The sequence below is a fragment of the Amblyomma mixtum genome, chromosome 5 (assembly GCF_055824585.1).
Source record: "Amblyomma mixtum isolate Tamu chromosome 5, ASM5582458v1, whole genome shotgun sequence".
In the NCBI taxonomy this organism is placed as follows: Eukaryota; Metazoa; Arthropoda; class Arachnida; order Ixodida; family Ixodidae; genus Amblyomma; species Amblyomma mixtum.
The window spans coordinates 157,940,404-157,966,888 of NC_143016.1; the positions used below are offsets into that span (position 1 = coordinate 157,940,404).

The 26,485-nt window shown below is 46.7% G+C and overlaps 1 protein-coding gene across 1 annotated transcript in view; it reads right to left on the minus strand.

The window, feature by feature from the left end:
- LOC149344276 (cytochrome P450 4V2-like) overlaps nt 1–26,485 on the minus strand; it is a 64,770-nt gene that overhangs the window by 5,124 nt on the left and 33,161 nt on the right. The window contains exons 4-9 of the mRNA XM_089547197.1: nt 20,886–21,085; nt 18,119–18,188; nt 15,656–15,782; nt 10,692–10,877; nt 8,871–9,044; nt 5,395–5,461 (exon numbers count right to left, since the gene is read on the minus strand). Of these exons, the coding sequence (XP_089403323.1) occupies nt 5,395–5,461; nt 8,871–9,044; nt 10,692–10,877; nt 15,656–15,782; nt 18,119–18,188; nt 20,886–21,085 (824 nt within the window). The remainder of the gene's footprint in view (nt 1–5,394; nt 5,462–8,870; nt 9,045–10,691; nt 10,878–15,655; nt 15,783–18,118; nt 18,189–20,885; nt 21,086–26,485) is intronic.

Sequence of the window (26,485 nt, forward strand, 5' to 3'; positions counted from 1 at the left end):
ATATATGGCAGGATGTCGCCCCAAGATCGATGCTCAACGTAAACGTACGTGGACATCATGTCGACGATTTTGTTAAGGCGCTCGGTCAGCCCATTTGTCTGAGGATGGTAGGCGGTCGTTTTCCTGTGAGTAGTGCCACTCAGCCGCATGAGGGATTCCAAGAGTTTGGCAGTGAAAATGGTGCCTCTATCCGTGATAATTAGTGCTGGAGCGCCATGCCTCAGGACGATGTGTTCTGCGAAAAATTTCGCAGCCTCGGCTGCTGTCCCGCGCTGGAGGGCCTTGGTTTCAGCGTAGCGTGTAAAGTAATCAGTGGCGACGATAATCCACCGGTTTCCCGGAGATGAAGTTGGGAAAGGGCCGAGAAAATCCATGCCAACTTGCTCAAACGGGACTCTGGGTATCACACATATTGACTAGCGAAATTCACACACAGGACAGAGAAGGCGACAGACCACACGCTAGTACGAGAAATAGTAACTGCTAAATTTCGCTTGTCAATATGTGTGATACCGACTGCCAACTAGACCAACTTAAAGCATTAGCTGGGACTCAGGGCACTTGTACGGGGTGCAAAAGTCTAGCTGGCTTGACAGGGGGTATTTTTCGTCGTTCACAATTGCGGCACGTGCCCACATAATGTCGCACAGTCGCCGCAAGCTTAGGCCAGTAATAGCTCTTTTGGATCCAAGCTAGAGTGCGGGCGTAGCCGAGGTGACCGGCGGTGGGCTCGTCATGACACGCCTGCAAGATTTCTTCACGTAAATTCGTAGGAACGACGAGAAGGTAGTCGCTTCCGGTTGGACAAAAGTTGGCTTTGTACACCACGTTGTTGCGTTGTTGCGCACGTTCTTGAGAAAGGCTGGGGAACCTCCGTGGCACGTGGTTCCAGGAAGTCGACGAGAGGTTTCAGCGCCGGGTCCTCACGTTGCTGATTGGAAATAGTCGCTACGTCTACGGCTGCGATGAGAGGAAAGTCCGGTTGGTCGTCGTCGCGCGCAACCTCGACTGGATTTCTGGACAAGCAGTCGGCATCGTATGCTGGCGCTCTGATACATAAGCTCCAACGCGCAAGGCGGCCAGAAGGATCCCGTAAGTATGTCAACCAGCAGAGGGAGCGGTGGTCGGTTGCGACTTGAAAGTGCCGGCCGTACAGGTAAGGTAGAAATTTTATTACTGCCCATACCACGGCGAGACAAACTTTTTCGTTCGTGAAAGAATTAGGTTCAGCACGAGACAAAGTGTGGCTGGCGTATGCTATCACGCGCTCAGCGCCGTCCTGCCACTCGGCGAGTACAGCACCGAGGCCAACGTTGCTGGCATCTGTGTGGAGCAGAGTCTCCGCAGGAGAATCAAAATGACCAAGGAAAGGCATGGTTTGCAAACGGAGCCATAATTCATCAAATGCCTGCTGCTGCTGTTTTGTCCACGCGAACGGGACGTCCTCTCTTGTAAGATCAGTAAACGGTGCAGCATTTCGGGAAAAGTTGGTAATGAACCGCCGGTAATACGCGCAAAGGCCCATAAAACGCCGGACCGTTTTCTTGCACGAAGGAGTGGGAAAGTTGGCGACGGCAACTGTTTGAGCAGGATCCGGCCGGACACCACGATGGCTGACGACATGGCCCAGGAAAAGGAGCTCCTCATAACCAATGTTGCATTTCTCGGGCTTTAAAGTCAGGCCAGCAGATCTTATAGCCTATAGCTCGGTCAAGAGGCGCTGGAGGTCTTCTTCGAATGTTGGCGAAAATACAACAGCGCCGTCCAGGTATACCAAGCACGTCCGCCATTTCAGGCCCGTGAAAACAGCGTCCATCTTTCCCTGAAATGTTGCCAGAGCCGAACACAAACCGAAAGCAAGGACCTTGAACTCATAAAGGCCATGCGGCGTTACGAACGCTGTCTTCTCGCCATCCCGCTCGTCAACTTCGAACTGCCAGTAACTACTTTTTAAGTCCAACGAAGAAACGTAGCGTGCGTGCCGCAGCCGGCCAAGAGAGTCGTCAATGCATGGTAGCGGGTAGACGTCTTTTTTGTAACGCAAAATCGCAGACTGCCATCTTACTTCTTAACCAAAACCACAGGTGAAGCCCACGGGCTCCTCGATGGCTGGATAACACCATCCTGCAGCATTTCTTGGACTTGATCAGCTATGGCTTCACGCTCCCGTAATAATAATAATAATAATAATATTAATAATAATAATAATAATAATAATAATAATAATAATAATAATAATAATAATAATAATAATAATAATAATAATAATAATAATAATAATAATAATAATAATAATAATAATATCTTTTATTGCACATAGTATATACAGAATAAAGAAACGGGCCTGTCAAAGCCTCTAGTGGCTTGAGGGACTAGGCCCGGCAGATTCACAGAATCGGGCTGCGGCGGCATCGGGATCTCGGCATCGCGCTCTGGTGGCATTCGGGGGTCTTCCAAACATATGCTGTCAGCAACCTTCCTCCATGAGGCCGCCGCTTTCAGCATCTTCGGCGCGGGCTTGGAGACCGGCCCCGCCGTCCATCGGCGAAAGCTTGGCAGCTGCCTGACGTGATGCGTGCGGGAGACGGAGATCATGGTCGGCGGGTAGAGGTGGTGTCATAGGCAGCAAGGTATTCCTCTATTTCGTGGGGTCGCTCACCGAAACGGGGACAGGGAGCGTCTCGTGGGAAACCCCGGAGGCCGATGTCACAAGAGGGGCAACGGCGATACAGGCGGCCGGCTTCCCCGCAATGGTAGCAGAGCGGCTGCTGCTCAGAAGTGCGTCAAACAGCCGCCTTCCAGGCCGGTGGACGCAAGGCAGGCCCTCGCTGGGGCCGCTGGTAGAATGACGGTGGCGGAGCGGTTAGCGGCGGCGGGTGGTACGGCAAGCGTTGCACAGGTGGCAACTCGGAACGGAGAGCCGCTGCGTAGCTCATGGGGCGTGGCTCCGGCATGACTGGAGGAGGCAGTGAAAATGCTTGCCGAATCTCGCCGCGCACAACCTCGGTAAGAGCCGCAGCTGTGGGATAAGACGAGGCGAGGGTCGGTTTCCGGAGCTCTTCACGGACCACCACGCGTATGAGCTCACGCAACGACGAAATGTCGCTGGACACGCTCAAAGGGGCGCACTGCGCATGGCTCACTGCACATGGAGTCCTTTCGGCGGTAGCGCTGCTGCAAGGCCCGCTCATAGGCGGTCGCTTCTTTGAAGGAGTCGGCTACAGTCTGCGCGGGATTTCGGACCAAAGCAGCGAAGAGTTGGTCCTCCACACCTTGCATCAGGTGGCGGAGCTGAATCAGCGCGCCGACAAAGACGGGTCACGTCCTCTGCGAACATGGCAACGCTCTCATTAGGCTTTTGTACGCGAGCGTCCTGGAGGCGCCGTGCACGATCCCGGCGGTCCATGCTAGCAAACGTGTCCCGGACCTGCTGGCGGAAGGTATCCCAGCTATGGATATCGGCCTCCCTGTTCTCGAACCAAGTCTTGGCTCCGTCTTCGGGTGCAAAATACACATTCCGCCGCTTCTGCGCAGGTCTCCACTGGTTGATATCGGCTACCCGCAGTGGAGCACCACGAGTGCAGATCGAGTGCAGCACCACGAGAACCAGTTCACGCAGCGCAGGCGAATCGAAGGGATCTTGTGCCTCAGTGGTCGGCGCCGAAATGGTGCAGCTGATGCCGCCATGGAAGTAGACGACGGTTTGCGCGAAGATGGCTTGCGCTTTGCAATAAACGGCGGAGATGCTCAAATTATTCCACTCGTCGATGAGAACGGTGCCCCACACGTGCCCGAATCTGATGGAAAGTGATTGGCCACTTGAGAAGGTGGCGACGAAGCGGGGACGGCGGCCCTCGATGGCACGTACCTTGCATCTCTCGGCCACTGTGCTCTCGACGGACCCGTCACCAGCGTCTTTCCTTTGGAGTAATAAAGTTCTAACAGGATTTGCAGCCGGTTATCTGAACTAAAAAGCACACACGTGCATGCAGCATTATGCACGTTCTTGCGGGAACATGCAAGTCGGCGAGCGCACACCTCAGTCGTGTTCAGTAAAAGAACACGTGTGCGTTTCGCTTAGCTGCCGCGAGGTTGCATCGAGGCTGGTGCATGGCAACCCCTCGCTGCGATGTGCTGTTTGAAAATTCTTCTCATGGTTCGGGTTGTACGCAGCTGCTAATATATGGGCGCCATGCTGTTGGCTGCGATTTGACGGCGATGCCAAGGCAAGCTATTTCTTCATCACGTTGGTACTTGCGAGATTGGCCTGTGGCGGCGATCCCTGAAATTACATTTCTTTCTCTTTTATACCTTACAAGAGATTTGTTCTCAGAAAGAGTGGTGCTATTGTGTTTAGGAGCTGGTCTTCTATTATTACAAGGCATCTTCAGTTTCTCCTCAGTGTCCCTTTTAAAAGAGCGGCCACAAAAGACAGCTTAAGGTATCCGAAGGCGAGGGATGGTTGCCACTCTTGCGAGGAAGGGCAGGAGTGCAGTTGCTTTCTCGCATCGCTAATAGATGGCGCGGAAGTGGCATCCAGCAGAAGACCCGGCTCTGACGGAACGGTTCGGCTCTCCTTGTTCCTCGGCTCTTCGGCTCCCTGCTCTCCAAAGATCCCGGCTCTACAACCGTTTCTCCAGGACATCCGCCGCTCACTTTTACTGCGTCACAGCCCACTCGCTCTTTAAACAAAGCGGCTTAAAGGATCTAGCTCGCTCCTGAGCTACCCATCTCTACTGAGGACCGGCGGAGGAGACCCCGAGCGGCGGCCACAGCAGAGTCAACCCACCGTCCGCTTGACCCTGAGCGGCCCGACATAGTGGAGGTGGACACGGCTAATTCGTCCTTCCCTCCTGAGGCGTCCGCCGGTGCGAGCCGTCAGATCTAGTGTTCCCACTGAAGGGATCGCCGCACAAGGATCCAACAACCTTTTGTGCCTGGTCGTCCCGCGGGAAACCACAGTGCGCGACTGCAAGGCGCGAAGGTTCCTACTTGCCTGTACGTGTTTCTGTGACGTGCGCGGTCACGTGGTGAAGGCGGAGCCTATGAAGAGGCTAAAGGCCTAATGGACACTCGGCGAGATATGAGATTCCTTAGCAAGGTGCCCGGGGACTATCCGTGGTATTTAAGCCGCAATGTGTCGTGTGTCCCAGTGCTTCATTTCCGACTTTGGTCTCTCTGTTTATGTTGTAAATATGCAAAATAAACCTTCAAGTTTGCTAATTCTCCTGAAGGCTTCCCTCTGTAGTCTGCCCACTTCATTCTCATGCGGTGAACACCTTGGCCCGATCCCCGATCACATCACATAAACCATAAAACGAAACGATTGTTTGTCTAAAAATTCGGATTTCTGCTTCATGGTTTCGATCCAACAGAAAACTGAAATCAGCTTACCTATGATGAGGTCCTGATCAAGGGTCTTTCCGAAGAACGGAAAAGGAGGAAACATGCGCAGCGTCTCCTGCAAGTCACATGCGCGACAGAATGGTCATGAATTCAGCGTCGCCAGAAAAAAAAGCAAGCTTTAACCGTGCACACATAATGCTGCGTCCGCTCGCAGTGACGTACTGCTACTGTCAAATGCACAATTCTTAAACATCTTTGCACTGGTAAAGTAACTTCGAAGTGTCAATGTTCGAGTTGCAAGTAAAAGTAAAAATAGAAACCATGCATCAAATGAATGCAACTGTCAGCGCTACCGTACGTTGGGCGGCCAAACATGATATAACCGGGTAACGATACAGCTTTGAGCGTACTCAGTACACACTGAGAACTGCGCGCGTAACAACGAAGAAATGCCACAAGACGCGGCATCCACCTTCTAGCCGTTGATAATAAACGTTACGTTCAAAATATTAACCGATTATACAACTTATCACTCTTGCCAAGGTTAATTCACACAATCACGGCCTTCTCGGGACTCCCTGGTGGAGCACAAAATCAGTTATTTGACCTTTCCATGGTAAAGCTTTTGTGAACACATTGCAGTGGGTACTGAAACAGCAAAAAAAAAAAAAAACTTTCTGAGATTGCGCCATCCGCCGAAGCGAAAGAAGAACTTGGAAAGTTCTTAAAGAACTGGGGTGGGGGGGGGGGGGGGGCGCTTAAAGCAGACTGCCACCCCTGATGCTTGCTCGCAGCAGTTCCTGTGGCAATGGAGCCACCATGATGCAGCCCTTCGCTGCCACGAAAATTTACTACCATGTCAAGCAGCCCCGTTGGAATCGTGTCATGACCCGGGTCAGCTTAGAGCATCTTTTCCAGGTAGGTCACCTGCCCCCGAGGAGGTTGTCGTGTTCAGTCTGCAACGACGCGTGGAAAAGGATCCCTTTCTCCCCACTGCCGCCGCTGGTTCAAGCACAGGGGTTACGAAGGCTTTTATGTATCGCCAAGACTTTTATTGGCCTAGCTGGTTGCTATAATTCGACACAGTTGCTACCGCACAAGGAAGATGTACACAGAAAGAATCCAGACAGGACAAACGCTAGACCTGCAACTGAATTTTACTTCTGAAAGGACGTATTTATACAAGATTTTACCTTCCATTCTCGTTTACTTGCGCCGCTGGTGCCTCCTACAGTTGCAGTGGCGTCGAAGTATGATAATGAAACCTAAAAGAGTCACGTGCTAGAAAAAGCTACGGGTGTTACTAAAAGTGATATGGCTGGAATGCAGATGTGAAGAAATCATGAAAAAAGTATCTACGATGTAAACCTGAGGGAAAATATGAAAGGTGAGCCCAAAAAACAACGAAAACGCAACTGTGATGGTGAACGAAGCTTGCAAAAGACAAGATAAAGGTTAAAAAATGCAGGCCTGTGTATAGAAAGGCCAGGGTAAAACAGAGAATTCACATAAAATCGCAAAAACGAAGATACAGTAAAGTCAAATGAACTAATACCATCCAAACCCGTGGAAGGAATGTGAAAACACCAAAAGTGAAAAGGACATACAAAGATACCCGACAACTACTGCCGCAAAAACACAGGTGCAGGCCAGGAGGCTGACAAGATTATTGCTCTTGTAGGCGGTGGTATTTAAACCAGTCAAAAGCCTAGCGAAGGCTAAGTTGAGCAAAAAACTTAATCACCAGCTGACCGGTTGGGAGCAAAAGTAACGGAAGTTCTTAACCTCTGCAGGGCTGCGTACTGTCCTAGGAATTTTGTGTCATTATTGATGAGCGCGACAGGGGGGGTTGCTCACGCATTCGTTTCCAGCCTGTTTAAAGAAAAGGGCCTCTAGGATTTCCCTGCTCTCCCTTGGGCTTATTTTTCCTATGCCAGCTGTTTCTTTCCATTTTGGAGTACAAGCAGGTTTGTGCGGGCATTTTTCGCGATGTTCGGCCAAGTGGCCATCTATCGCAACGGCTGAAACCTTTAGCTGGTGCTCTTGCAGTTTTTATTCAAGCAACGGCCTGTTCTTCCTAGGCAGCGTTTGCCGCAGAGCAGGGGAATGTTGTACACGACGCCATTCTGAAATTTCACGGGTTTCGTTCGGTGCTTCTTGGTGCAGGCATTCTTCTTTTTGCCGTCGTTGACGACTCTGCATAGCCTGCCCAACTTTCTCGGTGCTGTCAATACTACCGAGACGCCGTTCCTTTCTGCTAATTTTTTGAGGCGATGAGACACACCGTGTATGTAAGGAACGGCCACTCTTCGCTTGTTTGGCATGCTCTTTTCAGTGCCCTTAGGGCAAACCCCCTTATATACCTCTTGAACGAGTGCTTCTGCTACGGATGCCATAACTTCCATCGGATAGCCCGATTTACTCAGCCGTGCCGCCTGCTCATTGAGACTGTCATGAATCAAGTGAGGGCAAGACAAGAGTGGCCGTGCAGCGGTATCTTCTGTTTAGGTAGAGAATCTTTGCACGCTTTGCGCACCTTCACGTTGGCTACGTCTATTTCGGGGAAAATAAGCAGCAATCTCTGATGCATAGCTTCGCTTACCATGTCCAGATCTCTCAGAAGCCACAATCGATCACATACGCCGCACGCATAGCTGAATGGATTTTGCATAACCTCTCGCTGACACTTTGCGATAGCAGACGCGGAAATAGCCAACCGCATTTCTGTTCCACGGTGAGATGTTGGTACTATTAACGCAATAACTCTTGTATAGCCCGTGTTCAAATTTCGCTGTCCCTCAAGGTAACCGCTCGTTGTTGAGGTATTTCAGCACCTCACGCGGCCTGGCACTTCGGTCGCTTATTCGCAAGTTCTTCATTGCATTTAGCCAAGTCCTCGGGTTCCCTACACTCACGTTGACGCCGTCTTCTTCCTGGCTGCGTAGACCACGCGTAAGCGCCGTGGACCGCGCAAATCCTCCTCCGATACGTTGGACAGATTCGGCTCGCATTCGATCATGGCGTGGTTCGCTTTGCTTCATCTCGTTTGTTCGCGCCGCAGGTGGAAGATGATGAAGACGGCGTTGTGGAATGCGCAGCGCAAAAGGGTTAAGCTTGAAACAAACTCGATGAGCAGGTTGGACCTCGTGAAATAGTGGTTTGAGGTTTGTTGCTTCTGGAGGTTTAACGTCCCAAGTGACTCAGGCTATGAGGGACGCCGTAGTGAAGGGCTCTCAAAATTTCGACCACCTGGGGTTCTTTAACGTACACTCATATCGCACAGTACACAGTGACATCGCACAGTACAATTCGACAGCCGTGGCCGGGATCGAACCCGTGTCTTTAGGGTCAGCAGCTCGGCGCCATAACCACTGAGGCACCAGGGCGTCCCTCGTGAAATAGTGCTTTCGCAGTAAAACAGAAGAACTTGGGAAGAACTTGGAACTTGGGTATGCAACCGTACACGTATAAAGGAGAAAAAGATGCACATTGCCTGGGACGCAGCAAGAAATAAAGCAACCTGCCTTCACGCAGCACTCCATGTACTGCAGCCGCTTCAGGTCCTCAGTTGTGCAAACCCTTTCGGTGTCGTGGCCGAGGACATCCTCCAACTCCTGCTGGACTCTTCTCTGCTTCTCGGGGTGGAGGCCGAGGAGATAGAGGGCCCAGCTTATGGCACTCGCAGTGGACTCATTTCCCTGCGAACAGTGTCGTTCAGCGGCTTAGGAATTCAATTTTTTCGCGTTTTATTTTTGTACGTAAATGAATGTACCACTAGTCACGTGCCATGTGAGTTGCTGCATATAAAACTGAAATATCCTCCTGGAAAGCATGTTATGTGCTGAAGAAATGGGAATCAACACATTGTTACCCGTGAGAGGTGTTTTGGCAGGCGCAAACGGTGGGGTGAGCAAGGTAAAGTCCGTTAGCTTAACCGCGGACGCTACTGGGCGGTCGCTCGCCTCTTGACTGCCTCTGTGGCACTGGTGACGTCACCACTGGATGACGTTACACATAGTTAATGACTAATTACTAAGTAATCAAAAATTACTAATTAACGACTAATTACTAATTAATGACTACAGACAAATTAACTGTTACTTAATGACGCTTAAGCTTCACTTTTAGGAGTGGAATGCGATAGCGTGTTGTAGCGCTGCAAGGGAGTGCACGGAACGCCACCACCCGTGCGGCGCGATGCCTTGCCCTTTGAACGGAACGCTTTTTGAGGAAAGGAAGTGACGCAGTAATTGTCTGTCATCACGGTGGACACCCGAACCGCACCGTACAGGAGGGGAGGATGTTGGAGGGAAAAAAGAAAGAGAAAGGGGGGCTCGTAATGAGGAAAATGAAAATTGTATTTGAGGCAAGGAAACTACACAGCAACTGCCTCACATATCTCGGTGGACACCCGTCAAAAGCCTGACACCTCTGACAAGCTTCTGCTGACAGCCTTCTGTCGACAACAATGAGGCATTAAAGGTTTTCGCCTTAAAAAGTTTGGTCAGGCTATGGGCTCACTGAAACTCAGACTCAGACAGTCTGGGGTTCACTCGAACTCATGAACTCAGACTCATTTAGGCTCACAGCCAACGTTGACTCACTCCGGCTCACGACTCCTCCGGGGTAAGCCATTCGTTAAGACCCACGACTTAACTCGACTCTCAACTAATGCTGGCTCACCGCTCATTTCGGCTCACTACTGATTTGCGCTCCCTCACTTATTTCAAGTCACGACTCATTCCAACGCACTCAATCATCTCAACTAACGACTTGAGGTCACTCACTCGTTTCGACTCATGACAGAAATTGGCTCCTTGAAGTGCCGGAGTGACACGCTCCCAAACTGATGAAGACCTGCTGCAAAGACCCCGCCCAACGCGCAGCGACGTGGTGAAACTCTAACAATGCTTCCTACACATCCTCATTACCGCATCCGCGTAAACTAGCAATGGGGAAAGGACAAAACGATAAATTCTCCGCTTCGCGGAATTCTCTTCTCCTCTTCGGTCCCCCACCTACAACGCCAAGCTGCCTCACCCTCAAGCGTGCTTGGTCGTGGCAGTAAACCGTTGCTGCTTTCCGCTGGAAGCAAACAGAAAAAAAGAAAAGGCTAAGCACACGCCGTCGTCGCGCAAACATAGACCATGACCTGAGCTTGAGCTCGGACTCACTTACGACTCAGATCATGATCTTAATGTGAGCTTTAGTTAGGCCTAGTGATTGGACGCATCAGTCAGTTCGCTGACCTATGGTCCCGTCTTTTTTGAAGCAGTGGCATGGCTACCAGAGGGAAATGCTTAAGAAATCTCGAGAAACACCGATTACAAGCTCCCACTGCTTACCGCGAACATCAGTGCGACCGCGTCTTTCTGCACATCGTCTAGAGTGTACGTAGGCGTCCTCATGTGATCCCGCAGCAGGCTGTCCAGGCATGAAGGAGCGCTTCCGTCGGTGCTATGCAGGAGCTCTTCATTGACGTCACCACTGAGGGATAACTTTTGGAGCGCGTTCATACGGCTGCTTAGCACCTTCGAAGAGAACAAGAAGAAAACGCAATGTGGCGGAACTACTAAAGCACACTGTTAGCAAAGAACTATTGGACAGTGCGCCCGATACATTGAGCAGGACTCAAGGAACCCTTCCTAGTTGATACGGACACAGTGTACGAGGGTTGCTGAAAGCCATGCGCGCAGCTTTTTATCGCATCAGTTTAACTGTAAACAACAGTATCTTACGGAACACCAAAAGTCAATTCTTTCGGTTTTCTCTGGGTCAGTGACTAAAATTTTGCTTTCGTTGAATTCATCTTGAGCAGACGGTATTCCATCGAACTTTACACTGTGATAACCTTTTTAGAACACATACCAACCATATTGCGGTGTGTTGTACAAAAGCAAACAGGAGAAACATAAAAAATGACATTATTTGGGTTAATGCTCAAGCTCACTTTTACCCAGAGCAAGCATGAGCGGCATAACGTAAAAAGAAACTATTAGCCTGTTCAAGAAAACGGGCTGTAAACGCCATAAAATGCTCTAAGTTAACAATGCAGAGGAGAGCGCCGATCTGAATGATGCCGGCAGCCTGCGCAGCTGTTGACCGCAACTAGGTAAATCTTTTCTCCCCCAAAAGCCATAGGCTCTTTTTTCAGCACGAATTAAGCACTTATATCGCAAGATTCGTTGAAGTTTCTTCATCCAAAAGTTCGCTCGCACTGCAGTAAGGAAACGGGTGTAAATGGTTTCACCACAAGTTTTCATTTTTTGTTTGATGCTGTAATGCTCAATGAACCTTGGTGCAGAGATGACCGTCCCCTTTGATTCGAACGAACCGTCGCAGTGGTCCTGTAATGCTGTCGTTATGAGTGCAATTGAGCTGCGAGTTGCTTTCAGACATTTTGATCTGATGAGATGATTAGAAATTATAAGAGCTTGCGTGAATGCTCATAACTTTTCTGTTTGCTACAGACCCCCCCCCCCCCCCCCCCCCCCCCAGTGGAAATCTTTCTAGCTCTGTTTTTTATGAACAGCTGTTGTCATTTACCTCAGAAACTGGTAATCACTCGGTGTCTGCTGGTAACTTATTATTGACATGTTACTCTTAAATTGAAGGTTGCGCAAACACGGGACGATCCACAACGAAGAGGCACAGATGCACAACACGGGACGATCGTCCCGTGTCTGCGCAAACTTCACTTTACAAACAGTAACATTTACCAACTAGGCCCAACGGAACTTTTATTATTGACATGTTGACCATTCCTGGACCACAAAAAAAAAACATGTTAACTACTTTAGCTTCAAAAGATTATGAAAATGTAAATAGTATGCCGGTTAGGATTACGATCGAAAGCGACCCGCTGCTACATATGTTTATCTAGCTAGATATACGCTGGATATGTTGCTAGATATGTTTATCTAGTGTTTGTCCTTCTCTTGTCTCGTCTTCCGTTGCGCTGTTTTATCCAGTTCTAAAAAAATGTACTAGCCAGCCCGTATTTGCCATCTTCTGGATGTTATTACAAATGCGGAATCAGAAAATGCCACTGCTGGGGTAGTATCATATGACATCAGCGATCACCTTCAAATATTTTTTTTTGGTCAAGAAAGGACTATATTATAGCCAATGAAAAGCTTCAGTGCGTTTCTTTTCAAAATATTACCCAAACAGGTTTGGACAGTTCCAGAACTCTATTACTGCTGTTTGATATTAGCCAAATCCTGTAAGTAGATAACGTTGAAATGGCATACAGTAAGCTTATTGATGAGGTCTCATGAAGGTATAAGCACTATTTTCTGGAAAAAATGTGTAAACTGGGAAAAAATATGGATGTCGTGGTTAACCCTAGAATTGCAAAAACGACTTCATAGTAAAAATGGACTTTATCACAAGTTTATCACATTCAATAACATAAGCATACTAGAGAAATACAAATCGTTCAAAACAAAATCAATAAGGAACTAAAACTGCATAGGAGAAGCTACATTCATGCTGAATTTTACATGTGTTTGAGTAAACCTGACATTTTGTGGCAAAAAAATTAAATACTGTCTCAAATCGCCGCAAATCAACCCCACGTTGTGGAAAAGCTATTTCTCGATGCCTACGAAATATCCGGGAGTGCCCTTGTAGACGCTTTTAATGAATGTTTTGTGAAATTTTAAAGGGGCTTTGCATCTACTAACATATCTAAATTCGTGTATGATAGCATATCGATTGTCATTTTTTTATCTCCCATTTCTGGAGCCTGACGTACAGTCAATTTTCTTTGGACTAAAAAAGTAGCTTAGGCTGAAATGTAGAAGACATAAGGGTTCGCCAATCAAGTATGTGTTCGATATTCTTTCTCTATATCTCTCCAACATTTTAAGAGCTTTAGCTCTAATTCATCATGTTTCTCGATTTCTTGGGGTCTGCTACCACATCCTTTCAGCGTGAAATTTTCCAAGTCCGAGGAATTGAAGATGGCGGCCCCCATAGTAAATCGACATAGCAACCCAATTGGCGATTCAATGGTGACGCCATTAGTATATCGAATTGGTGATTGGTGACGCCACTGATATTGTGACGTCATGATTAACTAGTTAACTAGTCGCATGTCGATGTTTAATCGCTTTTAGCTCAGTAATTAATGAGGGATCATTAAACGAATTTGATATTTGGAATCCCCTATATGACTTGAACAGGTTAGGCCCAAAATTAACTAATGCAGTTAATATTTAGTTAAGGTTATGCTTATATTTAATTGCTTATAATTAACTAACCGATAATGTCTTGATCTAACTAATGGATATTCGTAACGGGCTCGATGAGTAGGACATGTTAGACACCAGTATTGTCGAATTAAGTTAATACTTACTTTTGGTTAGGCTTAACATGGTGGCTATGTCGTCAGCACTCGGCAGCTCCCAAATTTGATACCTCATGGAAACAGGGCACGTACCGCCTTGAGGTAAGGAAAAATGGCTCTCCAAACAGATGAAAAACTTTTCGGCCCAAATTGGTCAAAGATATCCGACCTCCAGGCGGTAGGCGCCCGCTCGTCGTATGGCATGGAAAAGCAGCGTAATCACGTGGCAGGTCATCACATGGACGATAGATAGAGCTACCCAACAGCTAACGCTCGTTACTTCAACGCCTTCCAGACGGTGGCGGCCATTTTTTAATATCTCTTTGGCAAGGGCTATCTTTCCCAGGAGAATGCAGGCTGCCCGATCTTCGGCGCTGTTTAAGAAAGGTGACCTAAATGATTAAACAAATTACCCACCCATATTCATATTAGCAGCGCTATTCACAGGGTTAGAGAAGCTAATGCATTTGTATATATCCAATTATTTTTATGCGCAGAATCTAATTTCCGCAGCCGTTATGAATTCAGAATACCCCGGTCTTCGAAGTTAGTACTACTTCAACAGAAAAATTCATTCTATCACAGCATGAACTCAAGAACATTGTGCTTAACCTTTATAATTATTTCACTAAAGTTTGTGATTATATCCATCATTGCATACTACTTGATAAGCTCCAACTTAATAGCATTCGAGGAAACTGTCGAAGGCTTGCGAAGTCCTATCTTGATGATCGCTATCAATCTGCCCGGGTGAAGAACTGCCTCTCAGATTTAACACACATCAACACAGTGTTCCTCAAGGCGGTATTCTTGGCCGTTTCTTTCTATTTTGTGCACCACTGTCCTAGGAAATATCTATACACATGCAAAATACAATGTACGCTGATGATGACAGTATATTTTTTCGGACCTGGCAGGCTTTAGGACAAAGCCAAGTCTGCAGTAAAAACTCGTCACGAGTGGCGAAAAGTGAACAGCAAAAAAATAAATACGAAGAAGGAAGTGGCCATAAATTTTAGGCGGAAATCTAAGCTAATGAACAGTAGTCTCATTAGACTTCTCTGTGAAAGTGACGCCGCAGAAATAGCAAGCAGTGTGAAAATACTGGGAGTTTCATTCACATAAAATATTCTTTGGGTACACACAATGAATCGGTTTTAAGCAAGTTATATCGTGTTCTTGAGATGATCGAATGACACAGACCTACGTTACCTCGCAAAATAAAGCTTCTTGTTTACTACACTCATTTCTTCTTCACTATGTAATTTCTTTTGAGGTGGAGCCTAGCGACGTGTACAAATCTTGAAAGATTACATATACTCAAAAAAATGTTTCTTCGAGCCCTATTTAATGCACCATACCGACCACATATTTTGCGTGTCTAATCTTAATTACAAGCTAAACATGTATCCAAGCGCGAGATGGAAATTTGAAGTTTCTTTATGAATTTTAATATCTGAATCAAAACACACGTTCATACGCCAGTCGGTACACAGAACAGTGGGAGATGGTCACTGCAGGAGAAAATTGCTCTACACAAAATATCATACACCCCTCCAACAATTTTATGTTCATTCTGTAAATTAGGCATTGATTTAAAATAACTTCTGTATGAACACTACGCGAACATTTCTCCAATCCTTGCTGACATGATAGATAGTGATTTTTTCTTTTTTTCTCTTTTTCTACTTTACTTAAGTGAATATTTCATGACATAGTGCATTATTCTGCATATTTTGTACTCTACATTTTTGTATTTCGAACATTTTGAATTTTGATGATTTTTTGTTCTGAACAAATACTATCTCTGCTTGCTTTGTAAAGGATGATGTGGGCTTCAGACAGGTCGCTTTTATCTAACCAATCATTAGTGCAAGTAAGCAATTCATTATTATCATATTGTGGTCAAGATGTGCGTTCGACAGAGCGTAATAGTTCAAGGCAACAACTACCTACACCTTGCACGACGGCTTCTGTTTTTTGCAGCGTAGTTTGAAAGAGCCTTCCGTTGGGTGTAAATTTGTAGATAGCGTCTAGCCAGTTCCAAGGCTGGAATGTCCGCTTGCCTATCAAGGCTGCCAGCCTGCACAGTAAGAAACAGGGAGGAGGAAATGTCAAGCTCAAACCACGGGTCGTCACACTGCTCAGGCGCCGAGAACCAAATGCGTCTACTGGACACAAGAAAGGGGCATACACTCTTTCCGAAAGACTTTTTTTTTTGTCCAAAGCGTCTGAAGTACGCCGAACGCATGGAAGGATGGGTCTATAATATAAATAATCATTATCATAATCATCCTAACTACGACCATGCAGGATAAAGGTCTCTCCCATGACTCACGGAATAGCCCTGTCCTGTGCCAGCTGCGGCCACCTCATCCCCGAAAACATTTTTATCTCATCCGCCCACCTAACTTTCTCTTGCCCTCTGATACACTTGCCTTTCTCTTGCAATCCAATTCGTTGCCCTTAACGGCCATCGATTATGTTGCCTTCACATTACAGGCCTTGCCCAAGCCCATTTCTTCCAATTGATTTCGACTAGGATGCCATTAACCCGCGTCTGTTCCCCCACCCACTCGGCAGTTTCCCTGAGAAGAATGACAGGTTAGTGTTGAGAGACAAACACAAGCTGGTAATTTAGCTGTAATTAAAAAAAAAAGTCTATTTGGGCAGGACCTATAATAAAGACGAATGATAACTGCTGAGGTGTCATAGATTGGCAGAGCGGGAGTGCTGCTTATGGAACTCACCGCCGCTAATGAGAATCCACTCACAGGACAGAGATGAAGACCTCAAGACCAGTGCGCACTCAAAGGTGTGATTTATTCATAAAAAAGGTATATTCATGTCCATATTAATGTCGTTAAGAAATTTTATAAACGCTAGCTGTGTCAGGCATCTGCCCTATTGTCCTTTCTTTAATAGTTTTATCTCCTTCGTTAGCGTTATGGAGGGAGCACATACGCATTTGTCTTTGCCAGCCTCTTTTATTTATTTCTTTTTTTTTCTGCTTCCCTGGAGCGAATATTGTGGTTCCTTGAAAAAAGGTGTCCTTTTATGCCTATTGCAGTGGTGGGAAAAGTATCCGTACGACCTCGACAATGTCGAACTATCCGGTCTTGTTGCACGTGAATCAAAGGTGGCTGACCGTCAACTAGCGACAACTAGCGTAGGATGGGAGTGACTGGGGATGAATAGAAGAGGCCTTCATCGTACAGTGCAGTAAACTTCACTGATGGTCATAATCGACTAAAATTTTGTGTCTCCAATTTACTCTTCTACTCTTGCCAGAGCTAAAAAAATTGTAAAGGCGTTTGCGGCCTTTTGATGAGGGGCTAGACAGGTCGGCAATATTGCCGTTTTAAGGTTCAGACCTTGAGGGCAAGATAAAGCAATTTTCTTTCCTTATCAGCAAGGGAAGACAAAGTACCTTTACGACGAAAATTAAATGGCCAATTTTTTTCTTCGTTTTGTGGTTGTTACTGTGGGCTTCTTATCAAAGTCTTTATGTTAACGGACATGCTCGAGGAAGCTTTCATAATAAAGTTTATTTCCCTTAGAAGTGAGAGGCTCTTGATCAATAATTTTGTTTCACCTGAAACCAACACTGCGTCCCGGCATTCGGCGTCACGGGTTGGTTTACTGTCACTTAATCCCTCTGAATCTTATCACGGAAATTTGGTTAACGGCAAAGTTAAATTTTTCCCTGCACCTTGGATGCGCTAACAAATCCATAGTCAAAAGGAAATGATGTTAAACTCGTACAGGTTTAAAAGAGATTCAGTTCCTTAGTTGTGGGTACGAAAGAGAGAGAGAGAAAGAAATTTTAATGGGGAAAAGGTGGAGAGGTCGGCCGATGGTAACATGGCTCTGGCCTGCTACTCCACACAGGGGAAAGGGATGAGGAGGAAAAGGAAACTGCGAATGAAGGTCGATGATGGCATAATACAATGAGTTTCACGGGTGATGTCTACACACACACACACACACACACACACACACACACACACACACACACACACACACACACACACACACACACACACACACACACACGCACGCACGCACGCACGCACGCACGCACGCACGCACGCACGCACACACACACACACACACACACACACACACACACACACACACACACACACACACACACACACACACACACACACACACACACACACACTGGCTGGCACTCGCATCGCGGTTAGTAGACGCACATAAAACTCATAAAACTGGTGTCTGCAATACAAACACCGACACATGTCATTAACCATGTAGGTAGTGCACAGGCGGTCACAGACGAGTATCCAGGCCTGTTTCACACAAAAAGTTGAGCACGGCCTTTATACACGCTAAGAAAGACTTCGCAACAAAGAATATATTAGCATCGAGAGGGCAGTCAACGCTTTGACTCACAAGTAGAAGTAGGAGTCATAGTTTCCGTTTTTCTCTTTCTGAACGCCGAGGTCCACACCCAGGGAGAAACCTGCGAAGAAGCGAAGAGCGAAATGTGTTCACGCCACCGGGAAACTCTTGAACATTTGACATATATCGCCGTTAAAACAGAGCGTCCCAAAAGGGCGAAACACTATGTTTAGAGTAGGATGAACAGACGCGCACTAGCAAATGACACAAAATCGTAGAACACTTCTCCTCAGTGAGCATGGGCGCCTCCTTTCTGCACTTGTCAGAAGCCTAGAAAAATGATACAAACTAATCGTGATGAGGCTATATTCTTGAAGTAAAGAAAAATAATAAAAAGACGGAAGAAAGCCTAAAAGCGCCCTTAAGCGAATCCTGCGTGTGTAAAAGTGAAAACTTAATGGCGGCGCATATGATAAAGCGTATACTTAGCCGTTAGGAACTTACGTACTGTATCCAGCAGTATCCCCGGTGACAAGCAGATGCATGCCTCACTTCCACGATTACGTTGGAGGCCTCCAAGATATCAATGTTAATCTTCTGCTTCTCGCGGCCGATGATTCCAGCATCATTCAAGCCTGGGATGCACTCTATCTCGCCGTTCGTGCTTTTCTTCCCACCCTTGATTTATTTGCAGTGCATGAGAATGTTCGAACCAAATCTTGGTGCGAGCTACGTTGCATGCTCTCGTAGCCCATAGTTTACGAGCTCCTCCGTCGGGCGGACATTGAAATGGCCGCAGCAAAAGGGAATGCTGTAAACGACACCTGTCGCACACACAACAATGTTTTTCTGATGGTTTGAACCCCACAGGGAAGTAAGCACCATAAATGCACTCGTGTGACCTTACTTCTTGAGAAAGAGTTTTTAGTTGCGGCCGCAATGTTTACATCGCCATGCTGCCGTTGCCTGCCTGGATATTGGGCCGCAGAACGCTATTACACCGCTCAAAACGGGCACAGACGATGAGCAGGCGGTGAAGACTACTGTGAATGAAATACTATTTATTGAAAGGGACAGTGAGGAGAGCTCCAACAAAATTTTTTTTATAGCAAAATCCGATAGTTTGGCATTTCATGGCTTTGTTGCCACTTGGCCGGCAGCGAAAGATGCATTTATTTCGAACAAATTTGGATTCCAAGTTGAACAAGTTTTTCCTGCCGCTCAGATTCAAACTTGGGATTATCCTATGACGACACAGGACTAAGTGACGTGAAACATGACGTGCACATGACGTAACGCAGACTCCGTGATTTCTGTGGGCCAGCAGAGCGGCCTAGCAGCAGCCGTAATGAAAGCTACTACCGGCCGCACGTTGAAGGCATCTATCAGCTATTGCGGCCGTCGCTACCGTCGCTTCGCTTACGTTTGCACCGGGGTTTTGCCAGCGTTACGATGGATCCTGTTCTCGAAGTCGTCAACGAAGTTCTCGCAAATAGACACCTTTTGCCTTTAGCACACCGTGTACCTTGCTACTGTGTACCTTGTTACCGTTAGCGGAATACCGGGAGCCCGCCTACAGCCGGTGAGCAGGCGCTTATTGGTCCCGATGCTGCAGGCGCGCGCGTCGCTGCCGGGTACGTGGCGCCATCTGGCGACGTCAAGGAGATTTACGCATGCATTGGCTGCTCCTCAGTGATTTGTGGATCCTCGTGTGCCATTGTTACTAGAACCATTGGTTCTAGCAACACTGTTTGGTCCTATGACGTCAGCACTCTTGTACTTGCGAGTTTGGCCTGTGGCGGCGATACCTGTTTTTTGGTTCTTGCTCTTTTCTACGTTACAAGAGCTTTGTTGTCGGTATGAGTGTCGTTTTTGTAATCAGGAGCTGGTATTCTGTCGATACAAGCCAACTTCAATTTCTTCTCAGTGTCCCTTTAATGACAAACTAGGCTGCTTATTGGCCATTACTATGGGGGAAGTTGCTTTGCGGCCCCGAGACGAAAAATAGAATACCATAAGAAGCAATTAGTCATTCTGCTGCGCTAATGGAAGAAACAGTAACGGAAGAGCATGAAGTAAAGCAGCACATCGCATGACGTTCAGCCTTTTTGAACATAAGCGGTGCGTCGAACAAAACGTGAAGCGAACAGGCATTGCACGAATGCTGGGGCAGACAAATGAATGAATGGAAGATAGGAGCGTCCCCTATGAAACAGGGTGGTGGCAGTTGCCTCCATGCTCGGTGTGTTTGTCTGTTCGCTAGCACTCTTTAAACAATCTGGTGACACGAAAGACGCGGGTTCGATCCCGGCCGCTGGGATTGAATTTCATTGGAAGTGAAATTCTAGAGGCCTGTGCTCTCCTCTGTGTCAGTGCACATTAAACAGCCCCAGGTGGTTGAAATTTCTGGAACCCTTCAATACGGCAGCCCTCATAAACTCCCACAAACCAAAAACCTTAAGAAATTCCTCAAACTTAATGGTATTGTCTTTAAGTTCGCAGTTTTTCTTTTAATACAATTTTTTATCCGGATCATGTCACAGTCCTGCTGCTGTGCCACGAATCTTCCAAAGCTTTTTGTAAACTTCTGCCACAAATCCATTCACATTACATTTATCATTAAACCCTAGGACTTCACGAGGGAATGACTGCCTGCATCAACATCGGAATGGATACCCCCACATTCGAGTGTAAGATGAGATGTTCGATTACGTCTACATGTTCACCAGAAAAGAGAGGAACACGCGCCACATTAGGGGTTGAAAGCTGTCGTAGGGACGTGCTGAGGCGCGCTTCCTAGTTAGCACCGAGTACTCACGTCCGATGACTTCCAGAGTGCACTTTTGGACATTGTCGAGGCAGAGTACGGGCTCGCCGGGTGATTCTCTGAGTAGCTTCTCGATTCGGGCAACCAGAGAGTCGGCGTTGTCACGCATACAGCCCAAGTATCCGTCCACGGTACTTGTATGGAAAAATGTTGAGACGAAACGGCGCTTGGCCTTCCAGACATCGCCGCCTCTGAACCAGGAGAGGAGTTGCGAGCAAGCAGATAAGGATTACACCATTCCGTAAACCATGAACGCGAAATGAACATTGACGCGACCAGAACTCAGCTGTCTCGAATATCTAAGCCTCCTCAGTGGCTTCCCCCTCGTTTCGGCTCTGGGATTTCAGTGATTGAAATGTAGCAATGAAACACCGGTTATTTGGGGTTTAACGTCCCGAAGCAACTTAGGCTATGAGGGACGCCATTGAGACACTGATTGAAATAGCTGCTTTCAATGAAAAAAATCTACTGCAGCCGAGGCAGTGCCAACGTATTCCTGCGCCGCTATGCGGAACCCCTGGCCCATATTCTTACTCATCTGTTCCAGTTATCATTGCGAGACTGTGTTCTTCCTGACGATTGGCGAATAGCCCGAGTTATTCCAATCTTCAAAAAAAGGTGACTGCCTTGATGTTAGTAACTATCGCCCAATTTCATTAACCTCCAGTACGTGTAAACTCATGGAACATGTCTTGTCCAATTTCATAATCGCATTTCTTGAAAAGCACAGTGTTTTAACGCGTTTCCAGCATGGATTTCGGAGAGGTCTTTCAACTGTTACTCAACTAGTAACTACCATTCACGAAGTGGCATCCTCACTTGATAGGGGCGAGCAAATTGACATGGTATTTCTTGACTTCAGTAAAGCGTTTGACCGCGTCTCACACAGCAAACTAATCTTAAAGCTCCAGAACACTGGTCTTCCTCTACCGATTGTGAAATGGATTCAAGCCTACCTTAATAACCGAAAATAGTTCGTCCACGTCAATGGCTGCTCATCTGGAATTCTACCGGTTGGCTCTGGGGTCCCCCAGGGAAGTGTCCTTGGCCCCATTTTATTCCTCATATATATTAATGACATCGTTGCCTCAGTTGACACCGCATCCGTTAGTATAAGGCTGTTTGCAGATGACTGTGTCCTATTCAAAACTATCCGTTGTACCAATGACCAAATCGTTTTGAACAATAACCTTAATGCTGTGAACCAGTGGTGTAATCTTTGGTCTATGGAATTAAACAGAGAAAAATCTGTCCTTCTTCGGGTAACTAACAAGAAATCTCCGGCTCAGTTTTTGTACAAAATCAACGAATATCCATTAGTTCAGGTCAACGAGTGTAAATACTTAGGTGTTACGATAACTAACAACTTGAACTGGACCAGCCACATTAATAAAATCTGTACATCAGCCCTTAGGAAACTAGGGTTTCTTCGTTTCGAATTAAGGTCGGCCCCTTCCAATGTTAAGCTGCTTGCATACAATACCCTTATCAGACCTCAACTGGAATATGGCTGTACAGTATGGGACCCTCACTTGAAAAAAGACGTGAATAAACTAGAAATGGTACAGAGAAAGGCAGTTCGTTTCATATTCAATTCATACCGCAGATTAGATTCTCCATCGTCTCTAATGAGTGCTAACAACATTTTGACCTTAGAAAGTAGAAAAAAGATTTCCAGGCTGCGGTTTCTGTATCGGCTCTGCAATGACCAACTTGGTATCAACGCGCAATTGTTCACTCATCCACGTGAGGGTCGTCAAACTCGGCACACCCATCTTTACAACCTGGAACCAATCTTTGCGCGTACTAACAGGTTTAAGAACTCATTTTTTCCGCGCACTGTCTCACAATGGAATGCACTCCCAATAGAAGTTTTTTCCGCGCATGATGCAAATGTTTTCGAAGAACGAGTACGAAAAGCTCTGGGTTGATGTTACTCTTCGCTTTTTGCTGATTTATTTCTTTTATTCTTTTTCTGTGTTTGCACTGCATGCTGCACGTTTGATTGCTTTGACTGCTTTGACCTGTTGATTGCTTATGATTGCTTGTGTTTTTTTTTTGTGATTGCTTGCTAATGGTGGCGCTGAATTGCGTTTACTTATGACCTGTATCGCCCTCCTGCTTGGTCTTCAATGACTGCAGTATGTTTTAAATAAATAAAATAAAAATAAATAAAAAAAGAGTGTTCGTCTTCAGGAGAAATTAACTGCCCATTGTGCACAGTGGCGAAATGTAAAAATCTTCACAAGTTACTCACAACCGGAGCGGCGGAAAAAAGGAAAACAAAGAGATTTACTCGCCGGCGATGACTGTCCGCCGAACAACCTCAAGGGCTGCAGAGTGTGAACGACCCCTAACTGGCTACCGGCGTGTTCGTGGACCGCAGCTCCCCGCTTTGCCATCCTGCTGCTCCAGCGATTGGTCACTTGTACTAATATTGTTTACTCGCCGCTGTTCTGATTAGGTGGTGCATGCCAAACGGTAGAAGCGTGCGTCATTAGCTCTGGAAACTAATTTATACGAACTTCCTACGACAAACGACTAAAAGAACAATCCTCCAGTGTAATTGTTTTTCTTTCTCACGTGTTGTAAACTCCGGAAGTTTTCCTTTTCGGTCACGTGCACTATAAGCAGTAGTCTGCTGCTTGAAATCATCAAATGCCGAATAACAACCTTTCTTCTGAGAAAGAGTAACTATCATATTCTCGTAGTAGTGATGCACGTTCTCAAGGGTGGGCTCATGACTTGTCAGATAGCTATACAGTGACAATCGCCTGGTGTTAGCGTCCGCACCGTATGATTGCAGCAGATGCTGGGTTGTAATCCAAATGCCCCTGACAACTGAAATACCACATGGCCGCTGACCAAACCAAAAAGCCGTCGGCGCACCTCGCTTTCTGCATGTGGCTGGTTCGAAGCCATTGTAGGGCACTCACTGGTATAAAAAAAGCAAAAATTTTTTTATACAAGAAAAAGCAAGACCGGCAAGCAAGCGAATTGAAGAGTGGTAACACGCAGCCGTGTTGGTACCGATGCATTATTACGCGATGCAAAATGCCAAGGAGTAAACGATGGGACGCGACGCCGGTTCCTTTTTTTTATGTAACCACAACGCACGACAACATCAGAAAGATAATTTCCCCTCCAAAGTGTACGGCAGTGTGTTTGGTTTCAAATACGGTATTTTCACTGAAGATCATATTTAAAAAACCCTTCACGGAGCCTGATGATTCATCAGCGCACAGTATTAGTCAAACCTGGCCTCCCGTGAGCACGGAAAGTCGGACGCCCCCATTTCTCCGTTAGGCGTGTTTTGTTTTTTTTTTTCGGAGTCTTAATGTCGCAGTCTAGTGGCTTAGATCATATACCCGAAGCGCTTCTTGGTCTATATGCCCAATTAGCGTTTTGCAACATTTTTCTCCCGTTTAAAACTTCTTTTCAATATCCTGATTCGTTAATCGCAAAGTTAGACCTGGTAGGTCTGAATTGGGGACAGTTGGCGATAAGAGTGAATCGATTAACGGAGAATATTTCAGTAATCTCCAATTCGCTGATGACATTGCCTTGATAAGTATCTCAGGAGATGACCTGCAAAGCATGATCAATGAGTTAGACACGCAGAGCAGAACGGTGGGTCTAAAAATTAACATACAGAAAACCAGAATAGTGTTCAACATTCTAGCAAGGAAACAGCAGTTCACAATTGGTAGCGAAGTGCTGGAAGTAGTAAAAGATTATGTCTACTTAGGGTAGTTAATGAATACGTCTACTTAGGGCAGGTAGTGACCGCTGATCCGGATCATGAGAGGGAAATAACTAGAAGAATAAGAATAGGGTGGAGTCCGTATGGCAGGTTCTCTCAGATCATGAATGGCAGTTTACAAGTATCCCTCAAGAGAAAATCATAAAACAGCTATATCTTACCCGTACTGACCTATGGGGCAAAAACGTGGAGGCTAACGAAAGGGTTCAGCTTATGTTAAGGACAATACAGAGAGCTATGGAAAGAAAAATAATAGGTGTAACGTTCAGAGACCAGAAGTGGGCAGAGTGGGTGAGGGAACAAACGCCTGTTAATGACATCCCAGTCGAAATCAAGAGGAATAAATGTGCTTGGGCAGGACATGCTATCGATTATACATAGGCTCAGCACGTTTTAAGTAGCGGATTGGATTCCAGGAGAAGGCAGGCGTAGCAGGGGGTGGCAGAAAGTTAGGTGGGCGAATGAGGTTAAGAAGTTTGCGGGTATGCGGTGGCCGCAGCACCAAAGGACAGGGTTGGAAGACATGGGAGACGCCTTTGCGCTGCTGCAGCGTAGTCATGCCGGTGTTCATGATGATATAACGATCAAAATTTTACTGGACACGAGTGTACGAAAAAAAAAAATATTCTAGGGAAGTCATATAATCTACTCGTACGAAGCGTATCGAGGTATGAGGGGACGTGCATGCTTTATCCGATGGTAACAATGCAACGGTACTAGGTAGGGAGGTTGAGCTAAGATAAAGTTTTATCTAGAACATGCTTCCCATTATATTTTGATTGTGATCAAATCCCTTTCTTCCAGGCGACATTAGGTTGCAGCCCTGAGTTCAGTAAAGCAGAAAGTTTGGCTAGTTGGTAACGATCCATCTAAAAACGGCACACACACACAAAAAGAAACACGAAAAACACAGGGAGAACAGGACGGACAGGAGCGCACTAGTAACTGATGCGCGGTCGATGCAGTGATGCACGCTCATTGAGCGTGCGCCAGGTAATTCAGCACGTGTCAGCAAGATAAAAACCCAAATAAAAACATGACGTAGCTCTACGGTCGATATAAAAAAAATACGCCAAAAAAACCTAAACCCATCATGTGACAGAAGAATACAATCGGCACATGTCAAAGGCGAAAACTGTATGAAAGCACTGCCGCTTCAGCTATGAGATACCGAGGAACTATGTTCTTTTTCCAGTGATAACACCGATGTAGAACTGACACACAAGTCGTTACCTGCGGCGATTCTGTTCGAGGCCTCGAATATCTCTCTATCTATTCGTTTTCTTCCGCGCCTGATGATACTTGTCGCATTCAAGTTGGGCAGACACCCGCCCTCGCAGTCCTTGCATTTTTTGCAGTGCAGGGGAAGGTTTGAACCATCACCCGTCCTTAGCGACGCTGCGTGGTCGCGCAGCCTTGTTCACGCATTTCCCTGTCTGGCCCACGTAAATCCGGCCGAAGCTAAGGGGAACGCCGTACACGACACCTGCCTCACAAGGAACAAACGCAGTTTGGTGGTTGACCCCAAAGGAATTTTTCTTCGTGTGCCCTTCGTCAACAAGCCTACAAAATTTAGAAAGCTCATACGGAGCGGTAAACACAAGACAAACACCAGCCTTCTGGGCTACCTTCTTAAGGTTGAGTGACACTGTGCATGTAAGGTATCACCTCAAATGCCTTTTTGGATGGATTCTGTTCTTGAGAACCCTGTACACTCTCCGGTTTCTTCTTTTTTCGGTAGTTCTTCAGTAATGACTCAGACATGACGCTGATTAGGTCGATTCGGAAACCTGACTCCTTCAATCTACTAACTTTTAAGCCAAAACTT